The sequence below is a fragment of the Fundulus heteroclitus genome, chromosome 9, assembly GCF_011125445.2.
Source record: "Fundulus heteroclitus isolate FHET01 chromosome 9, MU-UCD_Fhet_4.1, whole genome shotgun sequence".
Taxonomy (NCBI): Eukaryota; Metazoa; Chordata; class Actinopteri; order Cyprinodontiformes; family Fundulidae; genus Fundulus; species Fundulus heteroclitus.
In genome coordinates, this window is record NC_046369.1 from 234,254 (window position 1) to 258,159 (window position 23,906).

A 23,906-nucleotide genomic window follows, 5' to 3' on the forward strand; every position below is an offset into this window, starting at 1 on the left:
GCATGATAAACCTCAGCTGCTATAACCTCCTGCGTCTGTAAATCCTTATTAGACATTTGCTTTTCTCATCCACTTCCCAAAAGCCAACTCTCTCAAGTAAATTCACCAATGGTTGCCTTCTTCGCCTGACTCTTTATTCATATCACAATATCAAGCATAACATCCTGAATTTTACTGGCGCCGCCGTCTTGTTTTGCTGCTTCCGCCTTCAATCCCAGAAGAAGCAGCAATCCCTGCGGTAGTACCGCAGATCGCCACTAGAAGGCGAGGAAACCAAGGAACCGAGATAAGCTTGGTGTGTAAACGGTTGGCTCAGCTTGGTTAACTGATCCAAGCTCGGACTGGTCTCGGCTCGGCTCGGTTAAAAAAGTGTAGTGTAAACGGGCCTTATTTGTGCACAGGCAACACCAAAACTGCTCAATTACACCCACAACCAGGACCCAGTGTTTTTGAAGGTGAAGTTGCTTTTTTTCTGACCTCAGATGGGAGATGTCCCAAAAGCATTCTGCTGATTCTGCAAGTGTGGAATATTTGCTTACCATAGGCTGCTAAAGCCACTGATCCAAACCACTGCTTAATTCTTTATCTCAGCTTCAATTCTTGTCTCCATCAATGAGATTAAAGATTTCTAAACACCAGAACAGTGGTTTATCTGTGGTATTTTAGGTCCAGTTTTAAGTTCGCTTAAAGCTAGAACCTTCTGCAAAGCTTGTGTCAGTTTGCAGAATTTCCATCCAAGTGAAGCCCCAGTAAGGATTCATCTGTTTAAATGTGTCAGATGTTACTTTTTGTTACCTACAGAACAAAATACGATTTGATTCATATATTATATTCATTAAACCCAGCTGAGAAGCAGTTTCTTGAGCACTACTTTCTCATGTTAACATCATTTGTTATATTGTGTGTCTGCAGTTTGTCAGGCTGTCTGGTCTCAGAGGAAGGCTGTGCTTCTCTGGCCTCGGCTCTGAGCTCTAACCCCTCCCTTCTGAAAGAGTTGGACCTGAGCTACAATCATCCAGGAGACTCAGGAATGAAGCTGCTGTCGGCTGGACTGAAGGATCCACACTGCAGACTGGAAGGTCTCAGGTATGGAGGAATAAAGGTATAGAGATACTTTATGACAAAGTTTGATCAGACTGATTTATGACCGCAGATCATAAATCAAAGGCTCTTTGATTTAACCACCCCCATCCCTCTCCGACCCCTCTTATCACGTCCAATCAGAATAATTGTATAGTTTATTTAAATAAGGCTAACGTATCATTAGGAATAGTTTAATGCAGTGTCCCAAAGTGGGAAGATTCAAGATGATGATGATGATACAAATCCTAGCAGGCTCAGCATGATGGTCTGTTTCCCCCTGAAATAGTGGAAAGCTGAGGGCTGTCTTTGTACAAGATTGGAGCAGAAAGACCTAAAAATACAAAGATCACTAATCATTATCTTAAAGATATGTAAAATTAAAATAGGTGCTATAGACGAGTGATGTTCTGAAGGCAAGACTGGTGCAGTCTCCAGGCTCTAAATAAAGGCTTACTAGGTTTACTAGACAGCATGTGGCTGTAATGATTTGTGTATTCTACTAATATGAGAGGTTGTGATTACATCGGATTATAATTTGTGTTTTTATTTGTTTATTATTGTTTGTAGAAGCACACACATTTAAATGCACACACATTTAACCAGAGCCCACCCTGCCATCACCACCATAGGGAGCCGGACATTAAATTTAGAGATCATCATTACAAGTGGAGTAGAGGATCCAGATTCTGGCAGGGTAAAAATGAACTAAGAAACCTCATTTTAGAGCAGATACTGAGGTGGAAATGATGGTGATGGTAAGAGGACTTTCAGCCTGCAGGACTCTGAGCTCCAAAGACAAATGTCAGAATAACATCAGAAAGATGCAAAAAGATGCTCAGCACTAATTAAATGGGTTCCAGTGCTTTAAAATCAGTAAAACTTCTAACATATATTATTAAAAAAGTCTACAAAGAATTTTCAACATACCATTCTAATAAAATGTAAATTAAAAAGATTTTTATCTTTTTATACATTGTTATATTTTGAAAGCTACCTGCCTCATTTCCTTTCTACTTCTAGATCTGCAAGTTAAGAATAATTTTGGCTGTAACATTTTTCTGTTTTATTTTATCACATTTTCTGAGCAATATCTGGAGCTGCTGAGATTTGGATTCCCTTCTTTCCCTTTGACTTCAGACTAGATGATCTGGGTATGGTGCTGAAACCAGCAGCTCAGAGTTCATGTGTGATTATGGAGAAAATGTCACATCATTCATGGTGACTTTTCCTCCAAGATTGCAGGAGGTTGATGTGATGAGAGGTGAAAACATGTTAAATGTGTTCTAAAAAGCACAGATGGTTAAAATGTGTAAGAAAAAAAATAACTGTACAATTAGTTTTCTGAATAAGTGGAGATGTTTCAGTGACAGGAGGGAAGAAACAGGAGGAGGATGTTCAACATTTAGAAAAGATAATCTAACATGCAGAGAAATAAGTAGAGGAACTGATCCGGAATATGTAGTAATCGAGAGAATAATAAATGAGGGTAAATTAACTATAGTTAACTATTATAATTTCTGTGAAACGTAAGATCTGAACCAGTTAATGCAGATTTAGTGTACGCAATCACTATTCATTCTTTGCACTGTTCTTCCACAAGTCACTATCACTTTATTTGGATCTATAGTTATACATATATATATATATATATATATATATATATATATATATATATATATATATATATATATATATATATATATATATATATATTGACTTATATATGTATATATATATATATTTATATTACTTTGTGTGGAATGTTGTAAATATATATATAAAAATGTTTGATTGTATATCTGGAGCGTGTAACAAAAGTAATTTCCCTATGGGATTATCAAAGTATGTCCGATTCTGATGTGTGCTGACCTTAAGGTACATGGATTATTATGGGAGAAAACAGAACAGATGGAAATGGAGAATTAGTAGAACATTTAGAGGGTAATATTTTATTCTGCCGAATGACGGATGATGGACAAGAACAAATGTTCATCCAGGAAATGGATCAGCCCTTGATTTAACACTAGTGTCCAGGAATATTTCAGCTGGTTGTAAAATGGGATTTATTTGACAAGTCGTCTGCAGGTGTGGCATACCGAGCCACCAATGGGTTGAAACACTTACCCCATAATTAGGTACATGTTTAACATAATGTACATTTAATACAGTTTATGTTCAAAGTGTGTTGAAATTCTGTTTTCAAATAAGGAAAGGTTGTTTTGATATTTGAAAATTAGTTATTGAGCAGTATGCACTGGCTAACCCTGACCAGCGGCGTATACTTGCTTATTTTTCAGTCAGCATTGCCTATATCAACTTCTGGAGCAATATTTGTGCCTTTTGTTTGAACGCGCAGTGAGACAGGTATTCAGCTTTGAAACATCTTGTGCACGTTTAAAACCTGTTTGCCGCGCGCTCAAAACTGATAAACTCTTCTCAACCGGCTATCCTCGCCCGGTTCCGTGTCTGCCCGTGACCTGCTTCTTCCACTCTGGATTCTGTCTGTGCACTCATGAGTTCAAAAACTGTCCACCTCACCAGCCAATCACAGACAGGTTTCTTTCCATCCAATCAGAGTATGGCGTGCAAATACTGCATTCAGATGAATTAAATGAAAATGCTGCAGTTTTTGGCAGAAATTCCTAAACATAACGGTGGGATTGAAGAAATAACAACAACCGATAAACAGTTTAATATGTTAGCCTAAAATATTTAGTTTAAAATAATTCCTTGAGTTACTAAGTGAGGTGTAAAAAATCTTTTTGTCTCTTTTCTTTCCAGCTTCTGGGAGGTGATGCAAAAGTTTCTTGTGATCATAATCATCATAATCATCAACATTATTTAAAGAGCACTTTAAAATAATTCAATAAAATGGCTTGGGTTAAGACTCAACGATTTAAAACAACAACAATAATAATAAGCTGTTTAAAACCTTAAAAACAAACAGAAGTTCTTTAAACTGAACTCTAAGATAAACAGGCAACCAGTGAAGGGAGGCCAGGATCGGGTAATATGCTTTATTTTATGTTTTTCCATTAAAAGGTGTGCAGCAGCATTTGAACCAGCTGCAGACGTCTGAGTGAGGACCGATTTAATTCAATTCAATTATATTTATATAGCGCCAAATCATGAAACATGTCATCTCAAGGCACTTTACAAAGTCAAGTTCAATCATATTATACAGATTGGGTCAGATTATACAGATTGGTCAAAAATGTCCTATATAAAGGAAACCAGTTGATTGCATCAAAGTCCCGACAAGCAGCATTCACTCCTGGGGAAGCGTAGAGCCACAGGAAGAGTCATCTGCATTGTCCATGGCTTTGCTGCAATCCCTCATACTGAGCAAGCATGAAGCGACAGTGGGAAGAAAAACCACCCATTAGCGGGAAGGAAAAACCTCCGGCAGAACCGGGCTCAGTATGAACGGTCATCTGCCTCGACCGACTGGGGGTTACAGAAGACAGAGCAGAGACACAACAAGAGAGACAAAAAAGCACAGAAGCACACATTGATCTAGTAATCTGTTCTACATTAGATGGTAGTAGCGGGTGAGCCGTCTTCTCTGGATGATGTCACAGTTAACAGAATGCCAGACCAGGTGTACCTACTATAAAGATAAAAGAGAGAGAACAGAAAGTTAAAGCAGAAATGACAACACATAATGCATAATTGAAGAACAGTAGAACTCAATAGAGTGAGAAAATTAGATCCTGATATACTCCAGTAGCCCAAGCCTATAGCAGTAAAACTATAAAGGTAGCTGAGAGTAACATGAGCAACTAGTTATAATTTTTGTCAAAAAGAAAAGTTTTAAGCCTAGTCTTAAAAGTAGACAGGGTGTCTGCCTCACGGACCAAAACTGGGAGTTGGTTCCACAGGAGAGGAGCCTGATAGCTAAATGATCTGCCTCCCATTCTACTTTTAGAGACTCTAGGAACCACCAGCAGACCTGCAGTCTGAGAGCGAAGTGCTCTGTTAGGAACATACGGGGTAATCAGAGCTCTGATATATGATGGAGCTTGATTATTAAGGGCTTTATACGTTAGAAGAAGAATTTTAAATTCTATTCTTGATTTAACAGGAAGCCAATGAAGGGAAGCTAAAATTGGAGAAATATGATCCCTCTTGTTGATTTTCATCAGAACTCTTGCTGCAGCATTTTGGATCAGCTGAAGGCTTTGAACTGCATTTTGTGGACTTCCTGATAGTAAAGAATTACAATAGTCCAGCCTTGAAGTAACAAATGCATGGACCAGTTTTTCAGCATCACTCCTGGACAGAATGTTTCTAATTTTAGCGATATTCCAGAGGTGAAAAAAGGAAACTGTGGAAACCTGTTTAATATGGGATTTAAATGACATGTCTTGGTCAAAAATAACACCAAGATTTTTTACTTTATTACCAGAGGCCAAGTTAATGCCACCCAGATTAAGTGATTGGTTAAGAAGTTTATTTTTTGAGGACTCTGGCCCAAAGATTACAACTTCGGTCTTGTCAGAATTTAGTTGCAGGAAATTTAAAGTCATCCAGCTTTTGATGTCATCAAGACATGACTGCAGTCGAAGTAATTGATTGGATTCATCAGGATTTATGGATAAATATAGCTGAGTATCATCAGCATAACAGTGGAAATTAATCCCATGCTGTCTGATAATTTTGCCTATCGGAAGCATATATATAGTAAAGAGAATTGGTCCAAGGACTGAACCCTGTGGTACTCCACAGGTGACCCTAGAGTTTGAGGAATATTTATTATTAACATGAACAAATTGGAATCTGTCCGACAGATAAGATTTAAACCAGCCTAATGCTTTCCCCTTAATCCCTACAGTATGTTCAAGTCTTTGTAGGAGAATATTGTGATCAACTGTATCAAACGCAGCACTGAGATCTAACAGGACAAGTATAGACACAAGTCCATTATCTGAGGCCATGAGAATATCATTAGTGACCTTCACCAGAGCTGTTTCAGTGCTATGATGAGCTCTGAAGCCTGACTGAAACTCCTCAAGTAGGTCATTACTTTGTAAATGTTCACAAAGTTGATTAGCAACTACTTTCTCAAGAATTTTAGATAAGAAAAGAAGATTAGATATAGGTCTGTAGTTTACTAACTCATCTTGATCAAGATAAGGTTTCTTAAGTAAAGGTTTAATAACAGCTACTTTAAAAACCTGTGGTACATATCCATTTACTAAGGATAGATTAATCATGTCTAAAATAGGACCACTGATCAAAGGGAATATCTCCTTAAACAACTTGGTTGGGATTGGGTCTAACATACAGGTAGAAGGTTTAGATGAAGCTAAAATTTTAGATAGCTCAGAAACTGCTTCTAAACAGTTCAAACACTGCGCAGATTCTAAAGATTCCTCCAATGCTGCCTCACTTACTGAGGACGAGGTAATCATGTTTGGGAGGATGCCAATTATTTTATTTTTAATGGCATCAATTTTATTTATGAAGAATCCCATAAAATCATTACTACTAAGAGCTAAGGGAATGGATTTAGTGATAAAGAGAATTACACTAATCCAGCCATGATGAAATGAAGGCTTAGAGTAGTGTTTCCATATTTTTGCCTTGAAAGAATAGGTTATACCTTTGCTTTGTTCTTTACATGATAAAAATGACTTAACTGAGGTCCCTTTTTGACTGTCAAGTTTAAAATCACCGTCCATTTTAAAATCGAGGGGCTACACATTCATTGTCAGGGGATCTACATTAACAGGATCAGCAGTTCTTTGGGTGTTTCAACTGGTATATTTGACAATTCATGACTTTCAAAGACAAAGTGAGTTTTGATGTTCTCCTTGTCATTACCTTTATGTCTTTCTACAGATTCTCTTTCTCAATCAATTTAGGACTTTCCATATGCCTTATGTAGCATATTTGTAAATATAATACATTTTAAATCAATGTAAGTGGATAGTGACCAATCAGGTCAATGGGCTAGTTGGATCAGAAACTAGATACGACTCATGAAGGAGCAGACAGACTGGAAGGTTGCAGTTGCGAGTGCCTTTGTATTTATAGTGTAGAAAATTATATACATATTTACAACAGTGAAATATTCAAATGGCCATATAAAATGCGCAAAAGAAAAACACAAAATAAACAAAAAAAAAAAAACAAATCAATCAATTCTACAATTAATGAACCCACAGTTCATTCACCCCAAGCTGGGGTTGGTTAAAGGTCCCAAGCAAGTTCTTTTTAAAGTGCTTGGTGCAGTGCAGGTCCTGACTGACTCAAGTCAGATCAGGGTAGAACAGAATTGTTCGTTGGCTGCAAGGAGCCTCCTACCAGCCTGGCAGGAGATCAACAAGTCTTCACGCACGCAAAAGTGCAATCTTTCTTGGGCTCTAGGCCTGGATCTTCAGCTCGCCATCGAAACCTGGCCTGAATAATAAAACAGGACCATTTTCTCAATATCTAAATCAAACATTCTAGTGTGCACACACAAATTCAATAAATGGCACTCTTTGCACTATAAATAATTCCAATTTTCAGTCAATATGCATATTCAATATAAATATAAAGTTCAATATAACTTACATCCATGAAAATCCAATACATACGCACTATATAAATTAGTTGACATGAAATGTAAAGAAAACCCAATATAAACAAGTGCTCAACAAACATTTAAGGCACCCTATTGTTCACATGTGGTTTGTATAAATCTAAAATGGTCGTCCGTTTGTTTAGCTGCTAAATTATTGAGTATACAAACAAACATTGACATCAATGAGCTAACACTAAGCCACACACAGAAACACTCACCAATTCCACAGTTTATGCCTCACACAACAGGTTTTTCTCCCCATCTCATCTCATCTCATCTCATCTCATCTCATCTCATCTCATCTCATCTCATCTCATCTCATCTCATCTCATCTCATCCTGGCAAAGTAGTTAGCTCCTGCAGCTCTGCTTCTCCCAACATGTCCCAATCTTTCCTACTTCCTTCCTCCAGCTAATATACCTAGCTGATAGGCTGTGAAAGTACATGTGACCTTGATACACGACAGCGATTGGCTGTGAAGTAATGAGGGGATGGAAGTTAAATTTTATACAGGCTTGATCACTGAGATTTACACCTGGGTTACACTTATCATCTAGGTCTATATTGAAAAACCTACAGTAAAGTAATGAAATGTTGATTCTGGATTTAGTGTAGGAATTCCTTCAATATAAACCAAAGAAAATTTTACGTTACCTCCCAGAAGCTGGATAAAATCTTTAAAAAAGAGAAAACAGTATTTTCACACCTCACGTAGTAGCTCAAGGAAATATTTTAATCTAAATGTTTTAGGCTAAATATTTTAGGCTAAAATGAGTAAACCCTAGTGATGGATTTTTGGGTAAATTAAATAGACCAGTGTTACATGTCATTGTTTCTAAAACAGCATTTGTCTGAGCTGCGTCTAAAAGGGCAAACTTTGAGAGTATACCCAGTTCTCCAGGGACCACTACACCACTGCAGACAGCCACAGATCAGCTGCAAGGGGCAGACAACAGCTAACAATGTCAAGTTACCTTTCTGTAACCAACGCAGTCACATCCGCATTAGTTACTGGAAACAGCACAGCAGCAGCTGGAGCAAGCTTTACTGCCACTAACGTCGGCAAATCAGACGGTCTTGGAACAACATTTGGATCCAATGCAACACTGCATGCGGAGGTGCTCTGGTGTCTGAACACAGCCATCAACAAATACCCATAACTCTCCTATATTATATATATATATATATATATATATATATATATATATATATATATATATATATATATAATATTTATATATATATATATAATATTTAAAAGACTCTATTTTAAGTCTTTTAAATATTTTTAAACTGGCCATTAGCAAATAGTTGATGAATGTAATGAAGTTTATATTCAGCCCATTTTTTTAAAAAACTGATATCCAGGTTATTTGGAGCAAAGGACTTCATGTATCCAGTAGATGAGAGGAGAGAGATGGAGGTTGATGTTTCAACGTTTTCTGGATCTTGGTCCATAGTTGAAGTGTTCTGCTTGTCCCTTCTGTTGTCTACTTAAACCGAGACAACAGAAGGTACAAGCAGAACTGAATATAGATTTGTGGATTTTTTACACATTTATAAATATCAGTACACATTTGTAGATCTGAATACAGATGTGTGGATTTTTTACACATTTGCAAAACGGTTTACACACAAGTAGTTTTACATATTTGCATATTGTTGTACAGACACACAAATCTCCTCACACATTTACAGATTTATTTACACATTTTCAAATCCCACTGCACACACATAAATCGAGATACAGACACACAACTCTCCACACACATTTGCAAATGACAAAGCAACAATATTGCCCCCATACACCAGGGGTCCATTCTTCGTACATTGATTAAAACATCCGAGATCAAATGAGACATCCAAGATGATTTCATCCGGCTAATCATGATCCGGCTAATTGGGTTCTTCGAACACACCTGTTGTTTATGTTTAGTATGGTTGGATTGAGTTATCTGAGATAACTGCGCGTTCATGCGTTTGTTTTAAAGGTGAAATGTATCGATAGTAGAAACAATGATCAGCAACGCTGCTATTGGCTGTTCAGCATGGCCAAAGAACGCCCACAGTTTTTCTCCCAAGCAGAACAAGAGCTTTTAATGGAAGGTTATGATGAAATTGAGTCATTAATTAAAACGACAGGGAAGACCTCAAAGTCTGCTAAAGCAAGGAGAGAGGGCTGGCAAAAAGTAGCAGACAAATTAAATGTGTAAATACTGTCCATGGTAGATGTTTGCATCATTTTCTACGGTATGAATTTTTGCATTTTAATAATTTCATATTTACTTTGTTCTTATGTCAGAGCCTCCATGGGAGCCACTAGAACATGGGGACAAGTAAAAGTGAAATACAAGAATATTCTATAAAATGGTAGCCTTTATTTTTATACATTATTTTAAAAAGCCACTTGTTATGGCGACAGATCCAATACCGGTGTAATTTCTTAGACACTGGAAGTAAAGGACACGTGCAAACTGGGAATTTTAACTAAAAATTATTTATCTATATAAAAAATTAAGTTTTGCCTTTTCCAAGTCATACACAGTTTACACGGTAAAACTGTATTACTCCATGTCTAGATAATCCATCCATATTTTTTTTCTAATAAAATATACAGCTCGACAGGAAGCAAGCCTTTTAAAGTAAAACTAAACTTCACAATAAAATGGCCTGAACAAATCTTATTACTGAATATGATACAAATAAAAAGCAAACCATCATACAAATAACTTAAATATTTTCTATTTATGGTACTAACACCACTTTTTCCTCTTTAAAAGCCACTGTTAAATAATGTGTTTGTCTGTTTATAACAGCCACCAATAAAAAGGCAGAAAAAAAAACAGGTTCTTTTTGCTTTTGTTGCGTGAGGCATGTTTCACCTTTTTTTTTTCTTTCACAAAATGACACAGGGTGCCATCCGTTATATATAATTGGCATCTTCAACAAAAAAAATTGTATTTTGACCTGAAAAAACACCTGAAATTGAACGTCACAAATTAAAAAAGAGAAGGAGGTAAGGCAGCGTAGTGTAGATTCCAATTGTTGATTCATGCGTTCTGTCTGTCCATTTGTCTGCGGGTGGTAACCTGACGTGAGAGTGTAACGGGCACAGAGAGCAGAGCAGAAGTGTCGTTAGACCTGGGAGATGAACTGAGGAACCTGGTCAGAGAGTATCTCTGCTGGAATCCCATGGAGTCTGAAGACGTGGCGGATGAGGAGCTGGGCGGTCTGATGGGCATTGGGTAGTTTGCGGATGGGGATGAGATGGCAAGCCTTGGAGAAACAGTCAACTACTGTCAACATGGTGGTCATACCTTGGGACACGGGTAACCCGGTGACAAAGTCTACTGCGATGTGGGACCATGGGCGTTTGGGGATGGGTAGAGGATGTAACAGTCCTGAGAGTGGTTGATTGGATGCCTTATTCTGAGCACAAACGGGACAGGCTAACACATAGTCTCTAACATCCTTAGTCCACGATGGCCACCAAAAATGTCTAGATACCTGAGACTGGGTTCGGTAAATACCTGGATGAGCTGAGAGCTTGGAATCATGGCACCACTGTAACACCTCAGGAGGTACTGATCGGGGTACGTACTTGAGACCAGCCGGACCGTTACCAGGATCTGGGTCTAACTGTTGAGCCTGGCGAATCCTGTCTTCCAGATCTCACTGCAACCCTCCTATCGTGCAGGTGGAGGGTAGGATCCTCTCTGGTTCCCCTTCCATCTCATGAGGTTTTTAACTGGCGAGAAAGAGCATTCGGCTTAACGTTCCTGGATCCGGGTCTGAAGGTTATGGAGAGGTTGAATCTTGAGAAAAACAGAGACCAACGGGCTTGACGGGAGTTAAGACGGCGAGCTGACTGTAGATAGGCAAGGTTCTTGTGATCCGTCCAAATGATGATGGGCTGCTCGGATCCCTCGAGCCAGTGCCGCCACTCCTCTAACGCTAACTTAATAGCCAGTAATTCCCTATCACTCACATCGTAATTATGCTCGGCAGGGGTAAGGCGTCGAGAAAAGAACGCACAAGGATGGAGTCTATTGTCGGTCTCAGACAGCTGAGAAAGTACCGCTCCTACCCTTGTATCAGAAGTATCTATCTCCAGGGTAAACTAGTTGCTAGGATGGGGATGGATAAGGATGGGTGCCTGAGTGAACTGAGATTTAAGCTGATTAAAGGCTGTCTCAGCCTTGGATCCCCAGATAAATGGAACCTTGGTGGAAGTAAGTGCATGTAGTGGAGTAGCGATCTGGCTGTAATTCCTGATAAATCTCCTATTAAAAATTAGCAAAACCAAGAAATCGTTGAAGTTGTTTGCGAGATTCAGGGGTGGGCCATTCTACAACTGCCTAAACCTTTTCGGGGTCAGATCTAACCTGCCCCCCTTCTAAGATTAGACCTAAAAATGAGACGGAAGGTTGGTGAAAGTTGCATTTCTCTGCTTTCACGAAAAGACGATTCTCTAATAATTGTTGGAGAACCAAACGGACATGATGCTTGTGTTGCTTGAGATTGCTAGAATAAATCAAAATGTCATCCAGATACACGAAAATGTTAAGAAAATCCCTTAAAACGTCATTAACTAACTCCTGAAACACAGCAGGAGCATTACACAACCCAAAAGGCATAACCAAATATTCGAAATGACCCAGTGGTGTCTTAAAAGCAGTCTTCCACTCGTCCCCTTGACGCACCTGAACTAAATGGTAAGCATTGCGCAAATCGAGTTTGGTAAAGACAGATGAGTTTTGGACTGGTTCGAGAGCAAATGAAAGAAGAGGAAGGGGATATTTGTTCTTAACGGTTATTTGGTTTAACCCCCGATAGTCGATAAAGGGCCTGAGGGATCCATCCTTTTTTCCCACTCAGAAAAACCCTCCACCCAAAGGGGAGGAGGATGGACAAATCAACCCCGCCGACAGCGACTCGCTCATGTATTCTTGGAGCGCTTGACGTTCAGACCTCGAGATGTTTTAAAGGCGACTAGTCGGCAGGGGAGCTCCAGGTAATAGATCTATGGCACAGTTGTAAGGACGATGGGGCTGAAGCGAACCAGCCTGACTTTTACTACAGACTAGACGAAGGTCGTGATAATCCTGGGGAACCCGTGAAAGATCTATGGGATCCTCTCTCTGAGGTGCTATGGATGGGGAATGAGATACAGGCCGAGCGGACTGTAAACAGCGGGAGTGACAAGCAGGTGACCACGATTCTAGTCGGGACTCAGTCCAATTAATCTGCGGGTTGTGAACAGTTAACCAAGCCAGCCCTAAGACCACCGGAGAGCGCTTGACCGGGAAAACAAAGAAAGATAACTTCTCTCTATGGTTACCGGAAACGATTACGTCAAGTAAACTAGTTCGATGAGTAATTAAGGTCAACCCCTGACCATCTAAGGCTGACACCTGTAAAGGTTCGGCTAATCCTTCGGTGGGAACCTGAAGTTGGTCCACAAGTCTTTGATCGATCAAATTAAAATCGGACCCAGAATCAACTAATGCTAAGACCTCCAAACAATCACGACCAGATCCTATTGATAACGGTAAACATAGTGGAGACCTAATCTGGTCACGGCTTTCTTTATGGGGAGCATTCTCAATAACGTCCGCCGCTTTCCCCATTACAACCGACGGACTCGCTCTTTTGGCCGAGCACATACCAAATCGTCAACAATCTAATCCAGCTAACTGAGTTAGCGACGTACGAACAACGGACCCCAGGTGTCTGTCTGCTCTCAGGTCCTTTTTCTTTCTCTGGATTTGTACAAGTTTATGTGTCCAAATGTTGGACTGGTCCTTTCTCAGTGGAGGACAATGTGTGTCTGAGAGACATGTAATGTCCATGTTTGCTGCTGAAAGAGACTGATGGTCTGACCCTCCTCCTCCTTTCAGGGTGGAGCCTGCTGGAGAACAATATTTGACACCAGGTCTGAGGAAGTGTAAGTGTGTTTTTATTTGATTCATGACAACAAAGCAGCTCACATTCAACCATCTTCAAACTGTCCATCACTCATTCAGGAGTCATCATCAAAGTGTCAATAAATGATCAATAACTGCAGCTGGATTGTCTTTGTTCTCTCCATCAGATTCCTGTCAACTCACAATCGACACAAACACAGTGAGCAGAAAACTCAAACTGTCTGAAGACAACAGGAAGGTGACACGTGTGGAGGAGCTTCAGTCATATCCTGATCATCCAGACAGATTTGATGATGCTCCTCAGCTGCTGTGTAGAACTGGTCTGACTGGTCGCTGTTACTGGGAGGTCGAGTGGAGAGGATACGTTGACATATCAGTGAGTTACAGAAGAATCAGGAGGAGAGGAAACAGTGGAGACTGTTTGTTTGGACTGAATGATCAGTCCTGGAGTCTGAGCTGCTCTGATGATCGTGGTTACTCTGTTTGTCACAATAACAGTCGAACATCTATCTCCTCCTCCTCCGTCTCCAACAGAGCAGCAGTGTATGTGGACTGTCCTGCTGGTATTCTGTCCTTCTACAGAGTCTCTTCTGACTCACTGATCCGCCTCCACACCTTTAACACCACATTCACTGAACCTCTGCTTCCTGGGTTTGGTGTCCGGTGGTCCGGTTCTGGTTCCTCAGTGTTTCTTTGCTGATTGAGTCTAAAGAGTCTCCTCCTGTCAGAGAAAGCCTCTCCCTGTTGAACAGATAGTTCAGTCTGTTCATGTCTCTCGCTTTCACTCAGAAACACGTTTTCACATTCATGGATTCAATTTGTTTCTTTGTGAAACTCTTCTAAATGATTCCTTGGAAAGGTCTTCCTCTTCCAGTCCTTTAAAGATGGAAGCTGGGATTATTCCAGGATCCACATGTTGTTTTTCTGCCTGTTTCCAGTCAAAGCTTCACTCTGATTATCAGCATGTTGAATTTCTCTCTTGGTTTTTTTATTTCATTCATGAGTCAGATTTCATTGAAATGTTGGGCAGTTTTTCTCAATCTCTGGACATTATCTGTTATTTTTCTAAATAGATTCAAATGTTAAATCTTCCTTTTGTATATTTGCTGCACGTATACATCATGTGGTTTAATGAGTAATAAACAGATTTTCTTCTTCTGTATTTTATTCACTTGCTGCTCATTCTCTTCTGTTCCTCTGATCAATTTTTAATATGTCAATATAACAAATGTTTTTTTTTCTATCAACAATGACTTTTAAAAAGTCTTAACTTACAGTAAAACATTTTCATCATCTTTCTGACATGTTTTTAAATGACAGATTTTTGTTCTTTAGTTGAATAAATCAGCAGCAGAAACTCAAAGCAATAATGAAATTATATTTCTGCTCCATCTTTCCAAACCTTGAAATCACGTTGAGAATAAAAGAAGAGCCGACGCTGACAGTCTGGAACTAAAATCAGCTTCTTTACTTCCAAACTGCTGAGTGGACAGACTGAAAACCAGTTTTTCATTTTCTAGCTAAACTCCTGCAGCACCAAACAGGCGCAGATTCAGGCGGGGGCGCAGGGGCCGTGCGCACCCCCCTTTTGGAGACCAAAAGTATTTTTTTAAGAGCCAGAAATTTTAAACATCTTTCATAGAATTATGATTAATAGCCATTACCTGTCATTTAGAACGCACTGTGACACCGGTGCGGCATAGCAATCACCGATTCTGGGAGTGGCATTTAGTGCCCAAATATGGGCAGTAATGATGGCCTGAAGTCACATCCTGTGTTGTTTCTTAGCAGAGGCATTGCACTCATACAGCTGCGATAAACAACAATTATTTCGGATTTCCAGACGACTTCACCATTGAAATTTTCGAGAGCCATTGTTGAAGCAAGAATGCCCACGTGCATGGCAGTTTGATGTTGCAATACATCGGGTAAAAGTGGAAAAACATCAGAAAAATAAGGAGACCGCTGCTGCAGCAGACAGATTCAACTCACATCGTTCCTTTTTGGTCTCCTTGCCTCAAACTGGTATGGCTGGATTTCGTCAAAAATCAGGTTGCTGTCAAGAAAATCTTCTATATATTCCAAATCGCTATTAGATGATGATAATAAATCCATGGAACTCCCATTGCTGTCGCTAATTAATCCATCACTCTCTGCCGCACCGGTCGTGGCCATCTTGGATAATAGCGCGCAGTGACGAGGCTGTTCTTCTTCTACTACTACTACTTCTTCTCTTTTTTTAATAGTGGTTGGCAAACAACTTTTAGGTGCATTACCGCCACCTTCCAGATTGGCATATGGATCAACCTTAATCTTATATTCTCCCCACAGAAAAAAGGTATGATGATCATTAGAAAATGTTGATAAGAAAACTTGGGGTTCTCACAAGTTGTGTAAAGTTGTAAAGTAATGTAATTTCAGGAAAACTTTTTCCAGTAATGGGAAAGTTATGAAAATTTAATTGTTACACAGTTTTTGAAAAGTAATGAAAAAAAGAGTGTAAAGTTAAAAAAAAAATAGTGGACATTGAAACGCATACAATAGTTATTGTGTAGTGTGTATTGTCTGATCTAAACCTATTAGTGCCACATGCCTTTTATTGTTAAAACTAAGAATGGTCTCCTTTATGAAAACATACTAGGCTTAAAACTATTGCCAAGCAACTTGCATATGTTGAACGATGAGAGTGAGAAAGAGGTCTTTACATCATATAAAGATGATCTACCATCAGGATCAACATTCAGGCAGGAAGTGAAGTTGTGGCACACAAAGTGGTCACCATCAGTGGAAAAACCCAGCTCTCTCCCTGAATTCTAAGGATAACAAATATGAAGTGCTACCCAAACATTTATATGATACGTCACCTTCTGTCAGTTATACCTTTTACGAGTGCTTCTGTGGAACATAACTCGGGCCTTAAAGCAGTGAAAACTTTGCTGAGGTCGACAATGTGACAAGAAAGGTTTGTGGCTTTGCTACTTATGTATGTCCACAAGGACATTTATTTAGACAACAAAATCATAGACATATTTGTCCAGAAGCATCCCAGAAGGTTGACATTTGTAAACCCATTATCATCATCATTATGAAGTTGAAGGTGCTGCAGAAGAGAACCATATTCTTTTTAAGTCATTTTTTTCTTAATATAGTTTATATGGTTAAAATATATTGTTAAAATACATGTATATTTTTAAAAACTCTTTTGTCACTTGAACCATACGAAACTGTTCTTAAGTCCTTGGGTCTTTTTATTTCATTTTCTGTACAAATATCATTTCTGGAAATAAATAAAATCTTCAGGGAGCTGAAGATTTTCACCTCCCATGTTAGTGTTGCTTAGCACAAAGACTTGAAGTGGAGGAAAACTGTTAGAGCTGCAGCAAAACAGAACCGCTTTGGTTTCTGTTCTTGGATCAGAACATCAAGTTAAAGACTTTTGGAGCGTTTAGAAGTTGGATTTTATTTGTTAAACGGGTCGGTCGCTGTGCAGAACCAGGCTGAAGGATCCAATATTCCTGATGGGTTGATCAGAGCTCCAGGTTCTATGGTGGACCAACTGCAGACTGGAAGTCCCAGAGAGGACACCGGTCATGTGACCACATAATTTCAGCAAAGATCCATCAGAGAGGAGCAGCTTGTCATGTTTTTAGATGAACCAGAACGTAACCACACACAGAGTACTGTATAGAAGAGAGCTTATTGAAGATGATGAATTATGGAAGAAAATGACCAGAGTTCAGACCAGGCTGGAGCTGTAAATGGCTGGAGCTGCAAGCAGGACGGAGCCAGAGCATAGAGACGGCAGAACCAGCAGCACAGCAGAATATAGACTTGAGAACCAGACTTGATCAGCAGTACACTGGATGAATACTTGCACGACTGGAGTAAGAGCAGGACCAGAATCACAGCAGACAGGCGGAGAACTCAGGCTTGACGAGAACAAGATAAGGTGAGCAGCAATGAGCAAAATCAACAAGAGTAAACAGAAACCAACAGAACAAACTGACAAGGAAGCACTGAATGCAGGAAGCTTAAATAGAGAGGATGACAGGTGTGATGAGTTCTGGCTTGATTAGTGGCTGACAGGTGTAGATGATTACTGAGGTGGAGAGGAGACTGGGATGTAGAAAAGAAGGCAAGGTTTTATTATAATATTCAAAAAAAAGTGGGGGAGTGTAGAAAAGAAAATAGGAATAAACAAGAGGAAGATATTATATCTAGATTAAGATTTGGACATGTAGGGTTAAATAGTACTTTGAAAATAATAAATAAACATAGAACGGGGTTATGTAATTTTTGTGGAAAGTTGGAAACAGTTATACATATTTTTATGGAATGTAATAAATATAATCTAGAAAGAGAGGAATTAGTAGAAGAGTTAAATAGGAATAAAGTTAAATTAAATATTAGAGACCTGCTACAAAAATCTTCTGGAGATGTGGTTTTTAAATCCGTGTTTAGGTTTCTTAGGAAAACAGGTCTAATAGGGAGATTATAGGGATTAGACATCTGGTTCATACTCCAGTCCAGAAGGTGGCGGTAATGCACCTGAAAGTTGTTTGCCAACCGCCATAAAACAAAAAGAAGAAGAAGAAGACTGGGATGTAGGGAGGGTGAATAGTGTCCTGAAATGTCCATGGTGCAGCAAGCAAGGCTGCAGCATGACACAGCTGGTTCCAGCAGCAGTTTCTCTGAAGTTCAGCTCATTTCAAGCTTCCAGATGCAGATTTTATTCTATGGGACTTTGTGATGCTGACCTTTGGGATTCTTTTTTCTAATGGTTCTCAAACTCCTGTCACTTCCTGCTTTGATCAGATAAAGGTCCAGTCCAGGTTGAGAAAGTCAGATTAGTAGGTGGCGGTATGCACCTTAAAGCTAAGGTTGCAATCTGCCAGTAAACAAAAAGAAGAAGAAAGTCAGATTAATCCTGCAGAGGAGGAAGCAGGAGGAGGATGAGGATGTTCTGCAGATCTTCATGTCCTGGGACTCCACCATCTTGGTGAGGGTCTACTTAACTCTGAGGATGGTGAGGTGGGGCTATGGGTCCAACACTCTGACATCAGCTTCAGCATGGCTCAAAAGCACTGAGGAAACAACAATATGACTTCAGGAACATGTTTTTTAACGTCCAGAACTGTTTTATACTCTTGTTCCAGCCAAGAACCAACATTAATGACAGGACTTCTGGCTTTAACCGCTTAAGCCACATTGGTGCAGAGGACAATCAGCTTCTCTGAGGGGAACGTTGGAGATGTCACCATTTCACCTCCTGTTTGCAATGTACAGGGAAATAAAGAGTTCCTCATTGATGCAGAACACAATCAGGTTCTTCTGTGAGAGTAACGTGAACAGGCTGGAGAGGTGTAGATGTTTTTGCTCCTGGAAAGCTTATGGACGCGACTTTGCTTAGGTGAAAAGGTCTGGATATAGAAACAGCAGAATGTGTTTCTATATCCAGAGAAACAGTGGTAGCTGCTCTACTGGCAGAGCTTGAGCACCAATGAGGACAAAATAATTTCCAGTGCAGTATAGACATTGGACTCCCACAGTCCGGCGTCCTGTTTGGTTTTTCTGTCAATCTGTCCCAGCTGCGTCTTCTTCCCCACAGCAGCAACTTTTCATCCACCTGCGAGTTCTTCTGGCCAGCCTCAGCTCCTGTGAACCACGCAGAGTCCACCCACGGAGAGAGAGCTGAGAGCAGAGCCCACGCAACGGAGTGCAGGGACTGAGTCAGCCCACGGGGATGTGAGCGTGACAGGCCGGGTGCTTCTGATCTCCCTAGCCAGCAATTAGCGCTGCCCGGCGGCTGCTCGTCTTCCACGTCTACCAGAGGCTTTTCATTGCAGCCAACCATGGACTGTGTCTGGGACATGTCACCTGGCTGTGAGATTGGCAGAATGGATGCACCTGAAAAACGGTGGCTTCTGGGACTTCTCTCTTCTAATGGCTGTTAGCACACTTTATAACTTCTCTGGGAGCTTCTTCCCACAATCCTCCATATTGTCCTGTTTTTTTTTTCTCTCTGTCGTCATTTTCTGTCGTGGTTTTCCTTTTCTTTTTTATCTGGAATATTTCACATATTTTAATATGCCTGATTATTTAAGAAATGTGCATTATTTTCCTTTCTTAGAAGTTCCTTCTCTTCTGCTCTACAGCTTAACTTGAAAAGTTATATCTTTTCATATTTGACTGAATTGCTATTGCTCTGTTATCAGATTTAACCACTTATTCTCCACCAGTGACTCTAAGCTAGCTGGGAATAAATACCCCAACCAATAATAGATTGGATTTAAAGAAATATCTAAAAATTAAAAGAATATCCAAAGTTAACATGGCTACTCCAGAGAGCCTTAACAATAAGAAGAGATAGTTGCTCAGTGATTGGGATGAGGAACCAGTCTAGAGCCACGATCTCCTTTATCATAGCGAGGCCCCGCATGGAGGGCCTCTGTGTCACGTTTTTCTTTATTTTTTCTGAAGCTTCAGGACCATCTAGGTTTTTATTCTGTATTTCTTTAGATGGCACCTCTTTTGTCCCCTACTGGTTCCTACGGAGGGACCCCAGGGAGTTAATTCACCTGAAAACCTCAGCATGAGCACCAATAGTTCATGTAATTCAAATCAAACAAGCTAAGGTAAGAACGAACCAATAACTAAAAATAATACAAAGTTAAAGCCCAAACATTTACAACTGTCTTATTTTCTACGAGGGAACAAACTGGACGAAGAGACCGTGACGAGCCTGGAGTGCTACCTGGACGAGTGTTTTGATAGCATCGTGATGGGGAAGGCCCAGAAGCCTACAGCTGCTAGCACACCGTCACTTAAGCGCACTCGTTCTAATTCCACCAGTGCTTCTTCTTCTTCCACTTTGTCCCCAGACAGGAACTTCAGCGACATCTTGGAATCCATCGACAAGAAGCTTACCAGCCTTGATGCGCGTCTCGCCTTGGTAGAGGTTCTACACAAGGAGTTTCAGTCTCTCAGGGAGTCGGTGGAGTTTAGCCAAGCCCAGCTAACAGCTATGGCCGCCGAGAACGACGCGCTGAGGGAGAAGGTTACGGAGCTGACCGAAGGGATTATCCAGCTTTCCGGCGAAAATAAGAAAATGAAGGAATCCATTCTGGACATACAGTCGCGAAGTATGAGAGATAATCTCGTCTTTGCAGGCATTCAGGAGCAGCAGGGAGAGATAGCAGAAGAAACGGTCCGGAACTTTCTCCAGCAGAAGCTAAAAATCCCGGCGGATCAGGTAAAAAACATCACTTTTCATCGAGTCCACCGGCTCGGAGGTAAGAAACCCGACAAAACCCGTCCTCGCCCGATCATAGCTAAATTTGAGCATTATAAACAAAAAGAATTCGTTAGAAGTTGCGGCAGGGAACTGAGAGGGACAGACTTTAGTGTTAATGATCAGTTTCCTAAGGAAATCCTAGATCGCAGGCGAGTGCTGTTCCCAATCAGGAAGAAATACATGATGGACGGCGTTAAAGCCACCATATCGGTTGACAGACTTTATATTAATGGACAGTTGTTCAGGGATCAGAAGATCACCCCTTGGCTTTATTAGTTACACCACAGGTGGACTTAAAGCATGTTTCAATGATTTAAAATAAATAAATAAAATAAATAAATAAATAAGACGCACAGATCGGTACACGGTGATAAATTAAATACACGCACAGCTAAAGAGTACGTTGGTATGGTTGGTGTTCACGGTTGGGTACAGAAGGCACGGGCTATGGTTTATCCCTTTACACACTCTCTTACTCTTTGCACTTTTTTATTTTTTTGTGTATTTCTATCTTATCTGTCTGCTTCTTTCCTGATCATCAGTCAATCACAAGCACATCATATGATGCTACCTGGGTCTATGTATGACTATTTTCTCAAGGGCATGCACCTTCTAACTTCTCACTCACATCTATGGCGAATGTAAAGTTTGTGACATGGAATGTGCATGGGGCTGGCACCAGAGAGAAAAAAATGAAGATCATTAACCAGCTTACTAGATTAAAGGCAGATGTTGTATTATTGCAAGAAACCCACAAATCAGCTACAAATGCAAGTGAGCTTAATTCACCTGAGTTCCCTAATGTGTTTGCGGCCTGCTATAACTCTAGACAGAGAGGTTTAGCAATCTTAATCCACAAAAGCGTTAGTTTTAAAATATTAGATAAAACTATAGATCCTGAAGGTAGATACATAATAATTAAAATAGCTATCCATAACCAGAAGCTATGTATTGTCAGTATATATGGTCCAAATGTTGATGACCCCTCTTTTTTCCACCAATTCTTCCTTGCACTTTCAAAACACGGGGATTGTTCACTAATTATAGGAGGTGACTTCAACTTTGGTTTAAATAACGATATAGACAGGTTGAATAAAACAGGGACTCAGCGTAGTTGGCAGTCAGTAAATGTAGTCAAACAATACATGAGTGATTTTGGTCTTTGCGATGCATGGCGTTCTCTTCATCCTATTAGTAAAGAATACACTTTTTTCTCAAACGTTCACCATTCGTACTCTCGTCTGGACTACTTTCTTATAAGTAGCTCACTGCTGTCGGTCGTTTCAGAGACGGTAATTCATCCTATTGCTATCAGTGATCACGCTCCTGTTACTCTCACCTTAATTAATAAAAAAATAACCACACAAAACAAAAGCTGGAGATTTAATACATCACTGCTTAAAGATGAAGAATTTATAAAATTCATTAAAGAACAGTGGGCTTCATACTTAGAATACAATGATCAACCAGGTACATCGGCATCGATATTGTGGGAAGCTGGAAAAGCAGTGATGAGAGGTAAAATAATTTCTTTCTCATCTCATAAAAAGAAAAAAGAAAACAAAAAGATTCAGGAATTAGAAGAAAAACTTAAGTTACTAGATTTATCTCAAGAAGAAGGGAAGTTAGGTAAAATCCGTGAAGTAAAATTAGAACTAAACCACTATATTGAAAAGCAAAATAGATTTCTAATACAAAGGCTCCGAATAGAAAATTTTGAACATGGCAATAAGTCAGGAAGCTTTCTAGCTAATCAGCTTAAAATAAATAAGGAGAAAACTACTATATTTGCAATTACAGATTCAACTGGTAATACAGTAAGTGAACCAGAGTGTATAAATAATACCTTCCGCGATTTCTACAAATCTTTATACACACCACAGATAAATCCATCAGAGAAGGATATTAAGCAATTTCTGGATAAAATTACACTTCCTAAATTATCAGATAACCAAAGAATGACACTGGATTCCCCGCTGACAACAGCTGAAACCCAGGAAGCTCTTAAAAGCATGCCTAATAAAAAGGCTCCAGGTCCAGATGGATTCCCCACTGAGTTTTATAAAGAGTTCTGGAATATTCTAGCCCCAACGTTCCACAGAATGTTGCAGGAAATACAGGAAAAAGGTAGATTTCCAGCTAATATGAACTCTGCAACCATCAGCCTTCTGCTCAAGCCAGACAAAGATCCTGTGTTGCCCACTAGTTATCGTCCCATATCCTTAATTAATGTGGATATTAAGATAATCTGTAAAGCTTTAGCAAAAAGATTAGACAAAGTAACTCCTCTCATAATACATCCAGATCAAACTGGTTTCATCAGAGGAAGGCAGTCATCCACAAATACACGCCGATTACTTAATTTAATTGATTATTCCTACAGTAAAAACATTAAAACCAATATATTGTCTTTAGACGCAGAAAAAGCATTTGATAGAGTAAATTGGAAATTTTTATTCGCTACTCTTCATAAATTCGGTTTTGGCGATTTATTCATAAACTGGTTAAAAATTCTATACAATTCTCCAACAGCCTGTGTCAGGACAAATAATCAAATATCTTCCAGTTTTTGTCTACAGAGGGGCACCAGGCAAGGATGCCCTCTTTCTCCATCACTTTTTGCCATCTTTATAGAACCTCTAGCAGCAACTATCAGACAAACAAAAGCTGTAAAAGGTATAAAATGCATGAAAATAGAGCACAAGATTAGTCTGTACGCGGATGATGTATTACTTTATCTCCAGCATTCAAATAATTCTCTTTTACAAGTAATTAGAATACTAGAATCTTTCTCCAAAGTATCAGATTACTCGTTAAACTGGTCTAAATCTACGGTACTGTCAATTAATTGCTCTCTCTCGAAAACTCCCTAAATTTACAAATGCAATCAGGAAATATTAAATATTTAGGTATTACTGTGTCGAATAAATTAACAGATTTACTTAAACTTAACCATGCCCCACTTTTAAACAGGATAGAAGAGGACCTTGAAAGATGGAAATCGCTTCCAATCACACTTATGGGTAGGGTA

The 23,906-nt window shown here is 39.6% G+C and overlaps 1 protein-coding gene across 1 annotated transcript in view; it reads left to right on the forward strand.

Annotated features, from left to right (window-relative positions):
• Positions 1 to 14,281, forward strand: part of LOC118564087 (NLR family CARD domain-containing protein 3-like) — a 58,986-nt gene extending 44,705 nt beyond the window's left edge. The window contains exons 7-9 of the mRNA XM_036140758.1: positions 913 to 1,086; positions 13,555 to 13,601; positions 13,749 to 14,281. Of these exons, the coding sequence (XP_035996651.1) occupies positions 913 to 1,086; positions 13,555 to 13,601; positions 13,749 to 14,281 (754 nt within the window). The remainder of the gene's footprint in view (positions 1 to 912; positions 1,087 to 13,554; positions 13,602 to 13,748) is intronic.
• The last annotated feature ends 9,625 nt before the right edge of the window (positions 14,282 to 23,906 follow it).